Raw genomic sequence first — 18306 nt, 5'->3', positions numbered from 1 at the left:
ATCCTCCATTTCAACAGATGAGGCAGAATAGGGACTTCAGTCCTCCCTTCACATCCCTGCCCAAAGAACTTTTTCTAAAGCTTTTTCTCTGCTTCAGGACATCCTCTGGTCAAACACACACACACACACACACACACACACACACACACACACACACACACACACACACACTCTCTCTCTCTCTCTCTCTCTCTCTCTCTCTCTCTCTCTCTCTCTCTCTCTCTCTCTCTCTCTCTCTCTCTTCTCCTTACCCATTAGGAAAAAACACAAACCATTCAGGCTGCCATTCAACATCCTCTACAACCCAGCCCTGACCAGTCTCCCCAGCCTTAGTTCAAGCCACTTCTTTATATTCCAACTAAACAAGAATACTAATTTCCCCTGTTGCTCATGCTGTCCCCTGTGCCAGGAATTATTCTCCTCGAGGACTATGGATAGAAGGTAAGTTATGTCCATGGGGCTTTCCTATCCCAAAGATATTGGATTGGTTTGTCATTTCTTTCTCTAGTAGGTTAAGCCTAAAAGGCTCCCTAAGAGGCAGCTAGGTATCTCAATGGTTAGAGCTCTGGATCTGGAATCAAGAGGACCAGATTTCAAATCCAGCCTCAGACACTTACTAGCTATGTTTCCCTGGGCAAGTCATTTAACCCTGTTTGCCTCAGATTTCTTAATTGTAAAACCATCTAGAGGAGAAAATGGCAACCCAGTTTAGTATCTTTGTCAAGAAAATCCCAAATTGTGTTGTGGAGAGTTAGATACAACTGAACAGAAACAGGACTATTGAAATCTTTACCCTGCTTCAGGGCCCATTTAAGGGCCACCTCTTCCTTGAAGGCTTCATTCATCCAATCGTTCTTTGTTGAAAATGATCTTCACCTCTTCAAATACCTCTTTCCACTTCATTTACACCTCCCTTCCATCCCCTCACATTCTCACACAATATTTTTTGAGTTCATGTCTTAGTTACCTTCTTATGCTCTAAGTTTTTTAGGTTATTTCATTTTTCTACCTCATCCTCATCATCAAGGACAATACCTTGGAATACCATTCAATTCTAAAACATTTAGCATGCGTAAGGCACTAAAAGGAAGCAAGCATTTGTTAAATATTTTATTAAAATTATATGTATATGACATGATATATAATTATAATATAATAACAAAATATATTATTATCATTTGATCCTCTCAACAACATTAAAAGCTATTATTATCCCCATTTCATGACTGAGGAAACTGAGGAAGACAAAGGCTAAGTGACTTGCCTGGGATCTGGATTTGAACTCAGTTCTTCCTCTATAAGACTGGATTTGAACTCAGTTCTTCCTCTATAAGACTGGATTTGAACTCAGTTCTTCCTGACTCTACCTAGCTGCTAAGATGCTAGTGTAGCTAGAAAGTAATCTCAAAGGGAAGGTATAAATGGGGGGTTTCTTTTCCCCACAATCATTTCTTTCTAATCTCTAATCTAAATTATGGTATTAGCCCAAATCAGGCTTAGCCTACAACAGGTGTATAAATGTTTCTAGAAGAGAGAGTGAAGCTGATGACTTCATGCAGTTCTGTCTCACTTAAATCTAATTCATGCACAAATCAAGACATCTTCCTCATGATGTCATTGGTCCTCTTTGAAAACAACAACAACAACATGTACACTGATAAGAATAATACAAGATGGGGAATGAAGGAGCAAAAGGGAGATCAGGCAAAATGCTCCAGGACAAAATGGCTGAAAGCATGGTCTGCCACAACCCTAAATGATCAAGATTGTGAGCAACAGAGGTACTTAAGACCAATACATTTGAGAAGAAGGATCTTAGGTACTTTGGTTATTCTGAGAATTTTGGGTAAAGTATGTGAATTATAAAAAGTTGTTTCAACAAAAATTATTTAGAGAAAATTTTGCCATCTAGCTTTCATTATAATCCCCAATAAGAATATTAAAAACATTAAATTTAATAATATTTTAATTAAATTAAATATTAAAATAATGAAATTAAAATATTTAAAAATTAGAGGAGGCAAAGCTTCATGAGGACAGGGCCCCATCCCTTTCCTAACTGGCCAAAGATGTTCCAGTATGGAAACAAGGGAGGCTACAACTACCAAGGGAAGTCCCATTTCCTGGTCAAGATTCTTTTCCATATTACCTCTAAGGAAATCTAAGTAAACCTGAGCTGAGTCTTGAAGCAAGATAAATTTTATAAAAGACTCTTATTCAGTCATTTAAGTCATGTCTAATTTTGTGGCTCCATTTGGGTTGTCTTGGCAAAGAAAATGGGGGGATTTCTTTTCCAGCTCATTTGAGAGATGAGGAAACTGAGGCAAACGATTTTCCCAGTCATATAGCTAGGAAGTGTCTCAGGCCAGACTTGAACTCAGGAAGATGAGTCTTCCTGACTCAAGGCCCAGTACTTTATCCACCATGCCACTGAGCTACCCATTCTGAAATGATGGGGAATGACAATCAGGAAGGACTTAAAGAATTTTTCTGGCATCTATAAAATGGAACTAATAGCACCTAGTTCACTGGATTATTAGAAGTATCAAGTGAGATAATATTTGGAAGTTACTTTACGAACTTTAAAATGATATCTAAATGTTGGTTCAAATCTGGCCTCAGACACTTCAGCTGTGTGACCCTGGGCAAGTCACTTAACCCCCATTGACTTAAAAAAATAAATGTTAACCAGACGATGGTGGTAGTGACAGTGATTGTGGTGTCCCTCCAAAGTTACTATGGCTAGCTGCTAGTAGTACTTCAGTCTCTAGTTAGTACTTTTTAATCTCTGGGGACTAATGCCTTACTTTTGGCAGTCATGCCCGCCCTTCATTTCCTTTTACTGAGACAGTGGCCCAAACCTTAGCTCTCCCTTAGGCAGAGGGGGCCTGGGATGGGAAGGATATTTTACTCAGGGAAATTCCTAAAGATAGCATAGAGAGTGGAGAGTGGGAGAATAACTGATACGGTGGGAAACCGCATCATCTCCCCAAGTTTGAAGGAATCAGGAAGAGCGATCAGGGCTGCAGCTCTATTAGAAAAACAAATTTTAATTAAGAAGCAGCTGAACTAAATCATCTCAGAGTTGTGTTATTAAAAAACCATCAGAGTGGTGTTGGCCGCTGCCTCCCAGAGCCACCCACCAGGTCTAGAATTCCAACTCAGAGGAGTCTAGAAGCTCCATCTTTAAAGTTAGGGCAAATTTCTCCCTGTCTCATGCTCTTCCCCAAGTTGGGCCAAAGCATTCATGTGGTCTGATTCAGATAGGGCTTTGATGTTGTTCAGCCATTTCAGTTGTGTCCAACTCTTTTGTAACCCAAATTTGGGATTTTTTTGGCAAGGATACTAAAGAGGTTTGCCATTTCCTTCTCCAGCTCTCCATTTTACAGATGAGGAAACTGAGGCACACAGGGTTAAGCCACAAGCTAGTAAATATCTGAGACTGGATTTGAACTCATGAAGATGAGTCTTCCTGACTCCAAGCCCAGTGCTCTATCCATTATGCCACCTAGCACTCCCTGTATATTGCTCTGAGCTTGCCCTATATATATGAGATATAACACAAAAAATATCTACATGTCATGAAAGGAAGCCAATTTCCTGACATTTAAAGACGTACATTTATAGGAAAAAATATTCAAAAATGACTTTCATCTGTACTCTCCCTCTCCCACTGGGGTCCTTGTCCACTCCCCAGACCTCATACCATTCCAGACTCTCCAGAGAAGACCCCAGGCAGGTGGGTATGCACTGGGTTCTCTAGAGGAAGAGATCCTATAGCCTCCCCCAATCCCACTCTCCTGATTTCTCCCAGCTCATCCTACCAGGAAGTCTTTCCTCAGTTTAGGTGCTCTGTTTTAGGTGTCCCTAGTCTTGACTAACTCCCCTCTCCTACCCCTTTCACTTCTCCAATCATTGATTTGGAGGTAGAAGGGACTTTGGAAATCATCTCGTCCAGGCTCATCAAATCTCCCCTGTGCTTAGATTCTTCTCCCAGTCTATCTCAATGGAGTTGCAGACTCCAGTTGCAATCTGAGGTACTCCCTTCCTTCTGGGAAATTCTTGGGAAGTCCAGGGACACTGAGTAACTTGTCTAGTGTCAGAGAGAGGAAGTGGAAAACTCAAGTCTTCGGATTCCAAATTCAGCATTCCTTTCAACTACACCAAACAGGGGCGGCTAGGTGATACAGTGTCAGGCCTGGAGGTAGGAAGGATAATTTCTCCAAGTTCAAATCTGGCCTCAGGTACTTATTAGCTATGTGATCTTGGGCAAGTAAACTTTACCCTGTATGGCTCAGGATACAAAAGACTGAACACCAACTACACCAAACTGGCCATATTCCTTCTTTACCTCTCCCAAAGAAGTTTCCCTCTCTCCCTGAGACCCAGATCAATTCTCTTAGTTTCTTAAAATGGAATAAGTATTTATTAAGCTCATACTATGTGCCTGGCACTGTGTTAAGACAAATATTGTCTCATTTGATTCTTACAAAACCCCTTGGAGACAGGTGCTATTATCCCCATTTTACAGTTGAAGAAACTGAGGCAGGCAGAAGTTCAATGATTTGCCCATTGTCTAAGGCTGGATTCAACCCAGGTCTTCCTGACTCTAGGCCCAGAACCCTTTCCATTGGGCCACCCAGCTGCCAATTTCTCTAGCAAATTGAAGAGAGTCCATCCAGAGCCACCTACCTCTACACTTCTTTTCCCAACAATTCATTTCATTACATTCAACTAGCAGAGACCAGAGTCAGGTCTTTTTTTTTGCCCTCCCCCAAGAACAAACCATCACTACCCCCCAAGAAGGTTGAGCCATTGAGTCACAGAGTATCCCAGGTCCCAAGACACTGCTGCTCTCTTCCCCTCCCTTCCCTACCATGAGAAAGGCCAACCAGTCACACTCCCTTCTCCTCCCGCTCCATGTACAGCCCCTTCTTTCTCCAGGAGTCCCACCCTGGTTCCTGCCCCCACTTACTCAGATGTGCTCTATGCCCCCTGAGCCAGGCATTTCAGGATAGCACTCAGATTAAGGAGTGAGGGGATGGGAGTCGCTGCCTCTTCCTCTCCTTTACTAACCTGGAGACTTTAAACAAAGGGAACAGAGTCCTGCTGGCTTCCCTCCCGCTGCATGCTGGAGCCCTGGGTAAGGGACAGGAAAGGAGGAAATTCATGAATGACCATACCCTCATGGCAGTAGACTCCATCAAAGTGGAGAGGGTCTGGGATTGGGGGCAGGGCTAGCACAGTGAGGAGGGTCACAACAGCCATGTGGGAAGAATTTCCAAGGCTTGGTCTTTGGATGGAGAACTATGGGGCTGGGAAGCTCCCTCCTAGGTACATCAGTGGCATACATAGATGCCATAAGCATTGGGAGTGGGAAGGAAGCCCCTTGGGTCCTTCAGTGACATGTATAGATGCCACAAACATTGCAAGTTAGGGAGAAGAGGAAGGCCTGGAGTATGGGGCAGAGGCAGGGAATCTTAGAGAAATGGGGCTAGGGGAATGAGAATCAAAGTCAAAATAAGGGCTTCATCGGGGAAGGAAATAGGTGATAGAGACGGAGCACACATACCAATGGACAGACAGAGGACAGACGGAAGACAAACAGAAAATAACGGTTCCCCATAAAAATGGTCTCCAGGGATTGACCCCATTCAAAGCCATCTTTCTTTCCAGCAATGCAAAGGATAGTTCTTTCCCCACCTCAACACTCCCTCTCACTTATTTACACATCTGTGGATTAAATAAATAGAATGCTGGGGGGACACAGCCTCTCTCTAGAGGAGGTCTCCTGTCTGGTTTGTTCTTTTCCTTTTTTTTTTTAAACCCTTACCTTTCGTCTTGGAGTCAATACTGTGTATCGGTTCCAAGGCAGAAGAACAGTAAGGGCTAGGCAATGGGGGTCAAGTGACTTGCCCAGGGTCACACAGCTGGGAAGTGTCAGATTTGAACCTAGGACCTCCCGTCTCTAGGTCTAGCTCTCAATCCACTGAGCCACCCAGCTGCCCCCTGGTTTGTTCTTTTCCAAGGAAAAGTGAGCAACTGAATATTCTACCATGAGGTCTGGCATGAGAGGTCCTTAGAAGGCTTGGGCAGTATATGCTCTGGGACACTGTGCTCAGCATTGAAAAGCTACTCTCTAAAAGAAAAAAAAACATCCAATTTACTAATAACTTTCTCAATCTTACCCCATCTGCCCTATTCACTGCTTCTTCATGAAGAGGGTTAGAAGAGACAAGATACATGAAGTTATTGGAAGGAGTACTAGCTGTTATATATGGTGAGTGCTCACACCACCCTAGGAGGCCCATGGGAAGTTTTATGGTCTAAGCTCTGCCTTCAGTGAACTGCTCCGGCCCTCAAGATGTCATCTTGTCTGTCCCCCAATCTTCAGATCATATCACACCTCAGCCAAGTCCACTTAGACCTCTGGAGGAAGGGCTCCCTCAGTTCTACCTTTTATTTCCCATTTATTCTGCCAGGAAATCTTTCCTAAGATATTGCCCTACTAGAATGCAAGCTCCTTGAGAGTAGTTGCCTTCCTTCCTTCCTTCCTTCCTTCCTTCCTTCCTTCCTTCCTTCCTTCCTTCCTTCCTTCCTTCCTTCCTTCCTTCCTTCCTTCCTTCCTTCCTTCCTTCCTTCCTTCCTTTCTTCCTTCTTTCTTTCTTTCTTTCTTTCTTTCTTTCTTTCTTTCTTTCTTTCTTTCTTTCTTTCTTTCTTTCTTTCTTTCTTTCTTTCTTTCTTTCTTTCTTTCTTTCTTCCTTCCTTCCTTCCTTTCTTCCTTCCTTTCTTCCTTTCTTCCTTCCTTCCTTCCTTCCTTCCTTCCTCTCTTTCTCTCTCTCTCTCTTTCTCTCTTTCTTTCTTTCTTTTTTTCTTTCTTTCTTTCTTTCTTTCTTCCCTCCCCTTGCATCCATCACCTAGCCTGTACCCAGTATATAGTTCGTGCTTAGTAAAAACCTACTCCCCTTATGCTGCAGTATGACTCTATATCCTTTTGTCCCTGGCAGAAATAATGACAGAGAACATCTCAGCCTTTCCTGTCGGCATACACACAAAAACACACAGACACAGACATGCACTCTTGTATACACTGTGTCAGGCATTCACTCCCCTGGCTTAGACCCATACCCAACCAGATCACGTTTCTCTGAAAATGTTTTTAGAGCCCCCTGCCATTTCCATCTTTCTAATTTTCCCACTGATTACCCATGACGTAGGCATCCCAGGGAGAAGCAGCTGCTGTCCCCAGATGTTTGGAGACTGAATAGCAGCAGAGAATTGATAATGTTTCCCAAACACACATAGTCCTGGAGGTCTTCCTGAAGGAGGTAGACTTGGGGAATAAATGGAAACAGTAACAGACAAATAAAACCTGAGAAATCCCAAGCTTTCTTCCTTATCTTTACATTCTTTATTGCATCTTGATCCACTATTTCCTCCTCTATTCCTCCTTTCTCCTTTTTAAGTATGATCCCAGTAGAATGGGGATGGGGATGGGGATGGGGTTCATGGTGAGAAGAATAAACTCTTCATGGATTAGAAGAATAGAAAGACTGAGGACTCCCAAGGGTTAGCCTAGAGGGATTATTTTATCTGTCCTCCAACAATCCAGATCACCTATCCTGGAGGAATAAGAATGTCTTCAAGGTCTAGAGGTTCCTTCCTAACCCTATGTCTTCCCCAATCCCTGAGGGAGTTGCAGATGCCTGCTGAATTTTTTGTTGTCTCCTTCCTTCTGGGATGTTCTTCCTGAAGTCAAACCTCAGTTCTACAATGGGATAGACTGCCCTTGTACTAGTTATCCCTCATGTCTGCTATTCTCTCCTCCTCAACTCTTAGCAAAAGTTGAATCCAGAGGGCAGCAAGATGGCTCAGTGGATTAAGAGCCAGGCCTAGAGAAGGGAGGTCCTAGGTTCAAATCTGGCCTCAGATACTTCCCAGCTGTGTGACCCTGGGCAAGTCACTTAACCCCCATTGCCCAGGTTTTACCCTCTTCTACCTTGGAACCAATGCACTGTATTGATTCTAAGATGAAAGATAAAGGGTTTAAAAAATACTGGGCCCAAACTCTTCCTCTCCTAATCCTTTGGCTGCTCCTGCCTTTCTCACTTTAAGGTTGCCTTGTATCTCTTTTGTCTGTACCTTGTATATAACTATATATAGTCTGTCACTCCTGTTAGAAGGTAAACTCCTTGAAGGCAAGGACTGCTTCCCCTTTGTCTTCATATTCCCATCACTTAGAGCTATGCCTGGATGTGGGAGTCAATTAATAAATGCTCACTGATAGACTGCTTGCTTGCTTGGCAAGTGGGCACTTCTGTTGTGGGGTATGACATCCCTCTCCTGATTCTCTTCACCCCTACTGCTGGTAGTGAGGAAACAAATCATCCCATTCAAGTAAAGTATGAGGGGCTATGGGTCAGGGGTTGGAGTTGAGAAGTGGAGGGAAGGAAAGGGGAAGAAGAGGAGAAAAGGGAGAGATAAAGGGACAAGGAGAGAGAGAAAGGGAAGATGTGAGGGAAAGGAAACAAGATGAAGAGGAAAGGGGAAAGAGGAAGGGAAAGGAAGGAAGAGGAAGGGAAAAGAAAGTGGAATGGGGAAAAGGAAGGAGAGAATGGGGAAAGAAGGGGAGAAGTAGGAAAGGGGAAGGGGGAGAGAGAGGAAAGGTGGGAAAGGGAGAGGGAAGAAGGTGGAAAGAGGAGAAGAAGAAGAGCGGAAGAAGAGAAAAAGAAAGGAAGGGGAGAGAAGGGGAAGATGAGAAAGAGAGAAGGGGGAGAGAAATGAGAAGGAAAGGGAGGGATGAAAGGGGAAAAGAGAGATGAAAGGGATGAAAAGGAAAAAGAGGAAAAGGAGGTGAGAGATAAAAGAAAAGAGATAAGAGGGAAGCAGAGCCCTGTGAGGAATCGTCCTTGAGTGTCCTTAACACGCTATCCTTCATACAATGCAGAGGATGAGAGACAGAGCAGTCAGAGCTTCCCATCCCATTTGTCCCCTCCCTACTTTCTCCTCCCTGCCATAGCCCCCCCCCCACCTCACAGAGAAGTGAGCTGGAGATCCCTCATCATCAACCAACTATCCCTGCTTATTGCAGAAGGAAATCATAATCCATGGAAAACAGGTGCTGAGGGTCCCTAGAGGAGCAAGAAGGGGCTGAAAGCAGTATTGAAAGCATGAGGACAATGCCAGTTCAGAGCAGAAGAGGCTAGTGGTCAGTGACTGCCAGCTCTGCCCACCTTTTCCCCATCACCAGTCATAAAGACCCTCTGCCAACACTCCAGGCTCACATTCCTGGGAGACGTCAAGGGGAGGCAGAAAAATAGGAAGGTGCTGGATTAAGTCAGGAAATCGAAGTTCAGGTCCCAGCTCTGCCATTCGCCAGTTATTTCTTCCTCTCACTGGGCGTCATTTTTCTCAAATGTAAGAAATGAAAGGATTCAACTAAATCATCTCTAAGGTATTGGAGCTCTTGAAACTATGCAACTATAGGCTAAGGCTTTGACCTTTAACCAAGATAATAGGGGAGTGTGTCTTCGGCCCATCCGAGTAGGGGGTATAGGATAAAAGAGCCCCCTACTATGATGGTCCCTGGTGCCAACTCCACCAGGGATAGGGACCGGTGACTCTTAGAGTCAGGCTGTGGTGGATCAAGCCACAGTAGGGAGGATGGGGGTGATCTGTGTGCCTGGTGTAAATGAGTCAGGGAATGTTTTCTAAATGATGCCAGGATCGTTAATTTTTCCCCAAACAAGACAGATGCTAATGCCTGAGGCGGCATCAAGGATGCCTGCTGTGCCTGCGTGCATTCTCCCATGCCCACAATTATTTCTTGCCCTCTGGGGGGAAGTAGAGATGGGTCCCAATAGGGCACCCCACTCTACTTCTCTTATCAAGCCCCATGTATCTGGCAGGGAACCCCTTAGTGCAATTTCTATCTGGGGAACCTTCTATGGTATTTTAGGGGTGAGGAAAGATTATCTTTCCCTGTTAAGAATCTTTTTGTCTAGGGCCCCTTCTGCAGAATCTCTCTATTTGGAGATTTCCCCTTTAGGGTCTTTTTTGGTCCTCTCTGTGGAATCTTTGGGAGCTTTTTTGTGCAGTCTCTCTAGGCCCCAAAAAGAATTAAAATGGTCACTCTTCTCCCCAGGTATCTTGGGGGAAGGAGGATGATCAGGGAAGGAATAAGCCCCCCACTGTTTGGGGCTGATGAGGGAATGGCAAAGGAGCCCAGAGAATATAGAACTAGCTGCTCAAATCTCCTTTTGCTTCGGTTTTCTCTGCCAGGGAGAAAGGTCTTTGAACTGGAAAGTACAGAACCATGAAGAATAATAGTAGAGAGTGGAAATCCAAGATGAGTAGGGAGATAGTAAGATGCCATGGAGTTTCCTTTGATATGTTTAAATCAACAAGTGAGAATGAGCCTCACCTTACCAGGTTCCTGAAAGAACAAGACAACTGAGCCACTGTGAGTCAGTCTTAGGAGTGGGAAAGATAGCACAGAAATGGAAAAAAGGGAAAGCTACTTCCAGTTTTTATTTAAATCCTTACTTTCCATTTTAGAACCAATACATTATATTGGTCCCAAAGCATATGAGCAGTAAGGGCTAGGTAATGGCGGTTAAGTGACTTGCCCAGGGTCACACAGCTAGGAAGTGTCTGAGGTCAGAAATGAACCCATGACCTCCTATCCCTAGGCCTAGCTTTCAATCCACTGAACTACCTAGCTTCTCTCTTGTTTTGTTTTTAATAGAAAGAGAATGGATTTTGCAAGCAATCAGTTCAATTTCAATTTTGGGATGTGTTTGAGGGGCAAGATTTTTAGATTCTAGAAACATATTAAGTCAGAAAACACCTAGAAAAAAGGGAATAGTAACCCTAATTTAGTAACCTTGGCTTCACCAAGAGTGGGTCTTGCCAGATTATCAATTAATAAACCAAGTGCTATAATAGGGACTGGGGATTAAAAAACAACTTAAATAGTCCCTGTCTTCAAGGAGGGACAGCTAGGTGGCACAGCCAATAGTTCCAGGGCTGGAGGCAAGACCTGCATTCCAATCTGGTCTGACACTTCCTAGCTGTGTGAACCTGGGCAAGTTGCTTCACCTAGTTTGCTTCAGGTGCCTCATCTGTTAATTAGCTGGAGAAGGAAATGGCAAACCACTCCATTATCTTTGCCAAGAAAACCCCAAATGGGGTCACCAAGAGTTAGACATGACTGAAAATCACTGAATATCAGCAGCAGTCTTCAAAAAGTTTACATTCTCTAGTTTGTACAATAAATGTAATGAATAAAAGGAATATTTGTGTTGGAGTAAAAAAAATATTCACAGATAAAATATATAAAATAAATACAAAATAATTTGAGGGCGACACTAGCGGCTAAGGGAATCAAAAAAGACTTTGTGTAGAAGGTGATATTTGAGTGGAGCTTTGAAGAAAGCCAGAGATTCTAAGAGAAGGAACTGAGAAGGAGTACATTCCAGGCATGGTGTACAGAAATATGGAGATAGGAGATGAATGGTCCAGTCTGAAAAGCATGAGGGTCAATCCCATAAAGTGAAACAAGGGGAATAGGAAATAAGCCTGGAAAAACAGGTTGGAGATGAGTTGTAAAGGGCCTTAAATGTTAAACAAAGGCAATTCCATCTAAGAGATAATAGGGAGCTACTAGACCTTATGGAGCTCCAGGATCATGCCATAACTGCTCATGCTTTAAGAATCTCACTTAGACATGGAGGTTGAATTAGAGAGGGAGAGACTTGAGGCAGGAAGACCCACTTGGAGGCTAAGGGTCTGGACCAATCTTATTCTATTTAAAAACAGGATAACCATCTTAGACTATCAAATTGGCTAACATGAACAAAAAGGAAAATGATAAGATGGTCAATGTCGGAGGGGATATGGGAAAACTGGGACACTAATACACTGTTGGTGGAACTGGAACTGATACAACCATTCTGGAGAGCAATCTGGAACCAGGCTCAGAGAGCCACAACCTATGCATACCCTTTGACCCAGCAATACCACTACTGGGTCTATATCCCAAAGAGATCAGATAAGGGAAGAGGGCCTACCTGTACCAAAATATTTTAGCAGCTCTTTTTGTAGTGGCAAAGAATTGGAAATTGAAGGGTTGTCCATCACTTGGGGAATGGATGAACAAGTTATGGTCATGGAATACTATTGCACCATAAGGAACGATGAACAGAATGAGTTCAGGGAAACGTGGAAAGACCTATGTGAACTGATACAAAGCAAAGTGAGCAGAACCAAGATAACAATGTATACAGTAACAGAAATATCATACAATGATCAGCTGTATAGGACTAAACCATTATCAGCAAAGCAAGTCTCCAAGATAACCACAAGGGACTCACGATGAAAATGTTCTCCACAGCCAAAGCAGGAGCTGCTGGAGTCTGATTGCAGATCAAAGCTTGCCATCTTTTACTCTATTTTCTTCATGAGATCTCTATTGTATGTGTGATATGTGTCTTCTATCATGACATGGGCATTATGGAAATATATATTATATGAAAGTATGAGTATAACCTATGTCAGACTATTCACTGCCTGGGGAGGGGGAGAGGGTAGGAAGGGAGAAAATCTGTATTTTCAAAATGTTTTTTTAATTGTCAAAATTGTTTTTACATATAAATGACAAAATAAAAAATAAAAATAGGATAACAAGACTGATAGAAAGGAAAAATGCTGAGATTCTAGCAAAGTACTTGACAAGATTTCTCATGCTATTTTTGTAAACAAGGTGGAAGGTAACCAACAGGCCTCAAACCCAGTTGGGGTATATCTGCCCCAAGCATGTGGAGACATCCCCAGTGGAATGGGTAGATGAGAACAGTTTGTCCCAAGGCCATGAAGGCATCAGCAGCGAGCCCTGTTGTGGGACACTTAGAGCTTGGTCAGACATGGAAGATGCCAAAGTCATCCACAGCATCCTGAGCCATCACCAATCATCTTAACTTTTGTCTTACCACTGGATTTGGATGACTCTAGAAGAGTGATGACTTTGTGAAACTCTGCCTCACTTAAATCCAATTCACACCCAGGTTAGGGCATCATCCCCTTCAAAAAGGATGGAGGGTAAGGAAATGGGTCTTGATGGATGGCACATGTTAAACCCAGCAGAATTGTGCATCTATATGGAAGGGGGTGGAGGGAGAGGAGGGGAGGAACATGAGTCTTGTAACCATGGAAAATTATTCTAAATCATCTGATTAAATAAAATTTAAAAAAAAAGAAGAAGAAGGAGTGGTGGTAGCTAGGTGGCTCAGTGGATTGAGAGCCAGGCCCAGTGATGGGAGGTCCTAAATTCAAATCTAGCCTCAGACACTTCCTAACTCTGTGGCCCTGGGCAAGTCACTTAACCCCCAATGCTTAACCCTTACCACACTTAGATTCTAAGGCAGGGGGGCAGCTGGGTGGTTCAGTGGATTGAGAGTCAGGCTCAGACATGGGAGGTCCTGGGTTCAAAAATCTGGCCTCAGATATTTCCTAGCTGTGTGATCCTGGGCAAGTCACTTAAAACCCATGGTCTAGCCCTTACCACTCTTCAGCCTTAGAATCAATATCCAATGTAGATTCTAAGACAGAAGTTAAGGGTTTTAGAAAAAAAAAAGATTCTAAGGCAGAAGGCAAGGGTTAGTTTTAAAAAAGGAAAGGAAGGCGGAACAAGATCTCCAGTGGAGTGTCCCAGAGATTTGTAGTCAATTTTGTATTATTTAAAGGTTTATCAATTACTTAGCTATAGGCATAGTGACAGTTTATCCAATTTACAGGAGACACAGAGTTGGGAGGAATCGCTAATATATTGGTTGGTAGAGCCAGAAACCAGGTCAGAACATTGAGCCAAATATATGATAAAATTTATTCATAATCAATACAAAATATTCCAAATGGATCCAAAAAATCAGCTCCACAAATATAAAGTAGAGCTACATAGCAGAACAATTCTCAGAGCAGTTACTTCAGAAAAAATGGGGAAGGATTTAGTAGTTGTTTGTCCTTAGTTTTTGAAGAAGACCAATGACATCACAGGGTGATGTCTAGACTAGTATATGAACTAAATTTAAGTAAGACAGAGTTGCACGTCATCAGCCTCACTCTCTCTACCATCATCCAAGTCCAGTGGCAAGACAAAATTCGAGATGACTGGTGATGACTCGGGATACAGTGAATGACCCTAGTTTCATTGATGTCAAAATTGCACTTCCACTGCCTTCATGGACATTGGAAAAATTATTCTCATCATTCTTTTCCAATGGAAGAAATATTCAGATGCCTGAGTTGGACACCCCCACTACCATCAACTCACCATTGGATTTGAGGTCTATTGCTTAACCTCAACCTGGTTTAGCCCACCTTTGGGGATGGTTTACCAGTGTGTGGCCCCTGGGCATGCTATAGCTTCTTAGAGACATGAGAGCTGGGTGTCAGGTGGGCACCCAAGGAGGAAAGCAGCCCTGAAAGGAGTTCAGCAAGCCCTAACACCAGAGGTACTAGTCTTTCCTGAATACACCCTGGATGTTTAATACATTAAAAGCGTAATGTGAGTCAACAGTGTGATATGGTAGAGAAAAGAACAAATTTGATTGTAGGCTGCATTAAGAGAGGAAGAGTGTGCCCTGGGTCTAGGGAAGGGACAGTCAGGCTGCATTCAAATATGGCTTCAGATACTTCCTAGCTGTGTGACCCTGGACAAGTCACTTGACCCCCATTGCCTAGCCCTTACTGCTCTTCTGTCTTGGAACCAATACACAGTATTGATTCTAAGATGGAAAGTGAGGATTTTTTAATAAAAGGTTTAACAGATAAAATGGCCTCCAATGACTCTTCTAATTACAACCTTCTGTAGGGAGGGTGGCAGAGTAGATCTATGTACCTGCTGCCAAAAACCCAGGGTCTTCTGTGCCTGGGAAACAGATGCTACTCAAGTAGCTTATAAGTGGTCCTGATGCCATCCTAGGTCTTCTTCTCTATTGGTGATTGTATCCAATCTACTCCATTATCACCTCTAAATCCATACACCCAGCCTCAACCTCTTTCCTGAGCCCCAGTTTTGTGTCTCCAACTTCCTGCTGGACATTTTTACTTGCCTGTTCTGTTGGCCCTTGAAACTCACCTGCCCAATTCTGAATTTATCTTCCCTTCTAAGATTTCTCCTCCTTCAAACTTCCCTATTTATTCACAGGGCATCAATATTCAAAGGCAGAGGCAACTAGGTAGCCCAGTGGATAGAGCACAAGGCTTGGAGATGTGAAGTCCTGGGTTCAAATCTAGCCTCAAATATTTCCTGGCTGTATGACCTTGGACAAATCATTTGTCTTGGCAACCCCAGTTGTCATATATATATATATATATATATATATATATATATATATATATATATATATATTCAAGGACAGCTAGGTGGCACAAGTGGATATAGTACTGAGCCTGGAGTCAGAAAGCCTTATCTTCCTGAGTTCAACTTTGGCCTTAGCCACCTCCTAACTGTATGACCCTAGGCAAGTCACTTCCACCCTGTTGGCCTCAGTTTCCTCACCTGTAAAATGAGCTATTGAAGGAAATGACAAATCATTCTAGTATCTTTGCCAAGACAACTTCAAATGGGGGTCACAAAGAGTCAGACATGACTGGAAAATGACTGAAATAGCATTTGATTCAATTCAATAAGCATTAAGTGCCAACTACATACCAACATGATCACATATTCCCACTATTCAATCAAGTCCTGTTTGTTTTATATGTAGTCATTTTCCAATCATGTCTGACTCTTCATGACCCCATTTGGGATTTTCTTAGCAGAGATGCTGGAGTGTTTTGCCATTTCCTTCTCCAGATCAACTGACAGGTGTGGAAACTGAAGCCAACAGGGTTCAATGACTTGCCCAGGGTCACACTGCTAGAAAGTGCCTGAAGTCAAATTTGAACCCAGGTCTCCTGGACTCCAGACCTCGTGCTACCTAGTTGCCCCTGCCTTCTAGTCTTCTTAAACCTTATCCCTTCTATATGCTCTAAAATCAGTGACCTTGGCCTGCTTTACACTCCCATCTCTAGCCTCCCAGGCATTTTCCTTGGCTGTCCCTCATGCCTGGTACTCTCTCATTCCTTATCAATGTCTCCTTTCTTTCCCGGCTTCCTTCAGTCTCAGCTAAAATCTCTTAATCTCTTTAAGTTTGCCCCAACTGCTGTTTTCTATACCTTGTTTATAGACTATGAGTTCCTTCAGGACAGAGATTAAAAAATTTTTTTCTTTGCATTCCCAGCCCTTAGCACAATGCATGGCATACAGTAGGTGCTTAATAAATGATTGTTCTCTTGCTTTAGATACAAAATATATACAAAGTCAGTTGGAGAGAGGCATTAACAAGTAAGGAAATCAAGGCAAGGCTTTGGGTAGGAAGTAGACTGAAATCTGGAAGTCACCTTTGACTCTTCCCTCTCCTTCATTCCCCAAATACTTGCCAAGTTCTGTTGATCCTATTTCCATAATATCTTCCATATCCATCCCATCTCTTTGCCTACATTGTCACCAGCCTAGCGCTGGCTCTCATCACCCCTCACTCAAGTAGTTGAATACCTTTCCTAATATGTCTCCTCTCTAGTTCCTCAGACAGTTGCCAATCTGATCTTCCTAGTGAAGAAGTCTGACTATTCCTCAGCTCAAAAACCTTCAGTGGTTCTCTATTACCTGTAGGAGAAAATGCAAATTCCTTGACCCAACAACAACAGCAACAGCTAACATTTAGATAGCACCTGTCAGGTACTTTATAACCTGAGGAGGTAGGTGCTATTATCCATTTTACAGAAAAGGAAACTAAGGCAGACATAGATTAAGTGACTTGACCAGCATCACATAGCTAGTAAATGTCTGAGGCTAGATTGAACTCAGATCTTCCTGACTCTGAGCCCAGCTCTCTATCTGCTGTACTACTTACTCATTTGCCCAGCATTTCAAGCACTCCATAATCTAGTTCCAATTCACGTTTCCAGTCTTATTTCACACTATTCCCTTTCATGGAATCTCTTTTCTAGCTGAATGAAAATTCGAGCCATTCCCACACCTCATCCTTCTTGTCCTCGTCCAAGCATTTCCTCCATATTTTTGCCAAACCTGAGCAGTACTCCTTCCATATTGTAGTCAGTTAAACTCCTTTTCCTTCAAGACCTATTGAAGGTTGGGGCAGTAAATGGTTCAGTAGATACAGAGCCAGGGAGTCCTGGGTTCAAATATAACCTTAGACTCTGGACAAGTCACTTAACCCCCATTGTCTAGCCCTTACTGTTCTTCTCCCTAGGAACCAATACAGAGAATTGATTCTAAGACTGAAAGTGAAGGCTAAAAAAAAAAAAAAAGAAGGGACATCTGGGTGACTCAGTAGATTAAGAGCCAGGCCCAGAGACAGGAGGTCCTGGGTTCAAATCTGCCCTTCAAATTCCTCCTGGCTATATGACCTTGGCCAAGTCATTTAACCCCCATTGCCTAGCCTTTCCCACTCTTCTGCCTTAGAACCAATACACAATATTGATTCTAAGGTTGAAGGGAAGGGAAGAAGGAGGAGGAGGAGGAGGAGAAGACCTGTTAAATCACTGAACCTTCCCTAGCTTCCAGCTAAAATTAATCTCTCTCTATTTAAACCTTCCTTGACCACTTTGGGTCTTCATAATAATCTTTCTATATATGTCTTCCCTCCTCCTCCTTCTCTTCATCCTTAGACTATTCCTCCACCTCCTTTCTTCTTCTCCTCTTTCTCCTTTTCTTCCTCCTTCTCTTTATCCCCTCCTCTTTCTTCATCCCTTCTCCTCCTCCTCTTCTTCTTCATCCTATTCTTCTCCTTCTCCTCTTTCTCCTCCTTCTCCTCCTTCTTCCTGGTCTCCCATCTTGCTCAGATTGAAAACTCACCAGTCTTGGCTCAAATCCTCCCCAACTACATGCACAGGAGCTTTGAGCTTCTGAGCTTCTGATCTGGGCAGGTTTGGCTCTCCTGAGGCAACCTACTGCCCACCCCCACCCCTAACGTGGGAACTCATCATATTGGTTGGAGTTAAAGTGGATATCCAATCAACTCAGCCCATCATGGCTCAGGACTCCTGAGCTCATGCAATCCATCAGCCTTCACCTCCCCAGTAGCAAGATTAGTGGTGCATGTCACCACACCTAGTCATGTATCTTGAATTATATTGATTTGTGCCATATCATTTCTGCTACACCCCTTCCTCCACAGAAGGCAATCTCCTCAAGAGCAGAATGTGTTGTCTTTGTAATTCAAGTGCTTTGCATATAGTAAA

At 43.1% G+C, this 18306-nt stretch overlaps 1 protein-coding gene across 12 annotated transcripts in view; it reads right to left on the bottom strand.

The window, feature by feature from the left end:
* Positions 1 to 18306, bottom strand: part of SRCIN1 (SRC kinase signaling inhibitor 1) — a 135545-nt gene that overhangs the window by 93704 nt on the left and 23535 nt on the right. For 3 of the 12 annotated variants that reach the window (XM_056816804.1, XM_056816808.1, XM_056816807.1), the window contains exon 2: positions 5077 to 5139. The exons of the other annotated variants lie outside the window; for them this stretch is intronic. In XM_056816804.1, coding sequence (XP_056672782.1) covers positions 5077 to 5139 — 63 coding nt within the window. The remainder of the gene's footprint in view (positions 1 to 5076; positions 5140 to 18306) is intronic. 12 annotated transcript variants of the gene reach the window in all.

This window comes from Monodelphis domestica, chromosome 2 (assembly GCF_027887165.1).
Source record: "Monodelphis domestica isolate mMonDom1 chromosome 2, mMonDom1.pri, whole genome shotgun sequence".
In the NCBI taxonomy this organism is placed as follows: Eukaryota; Metazoa; Chordata; class Mammalia; order Didelphimorphia; family Didelphidae; genus Monodelphis; species Monodelphis domestica.
This window is presented reverse-complemented; position numbering and strand designations above follow the sequence as displayed.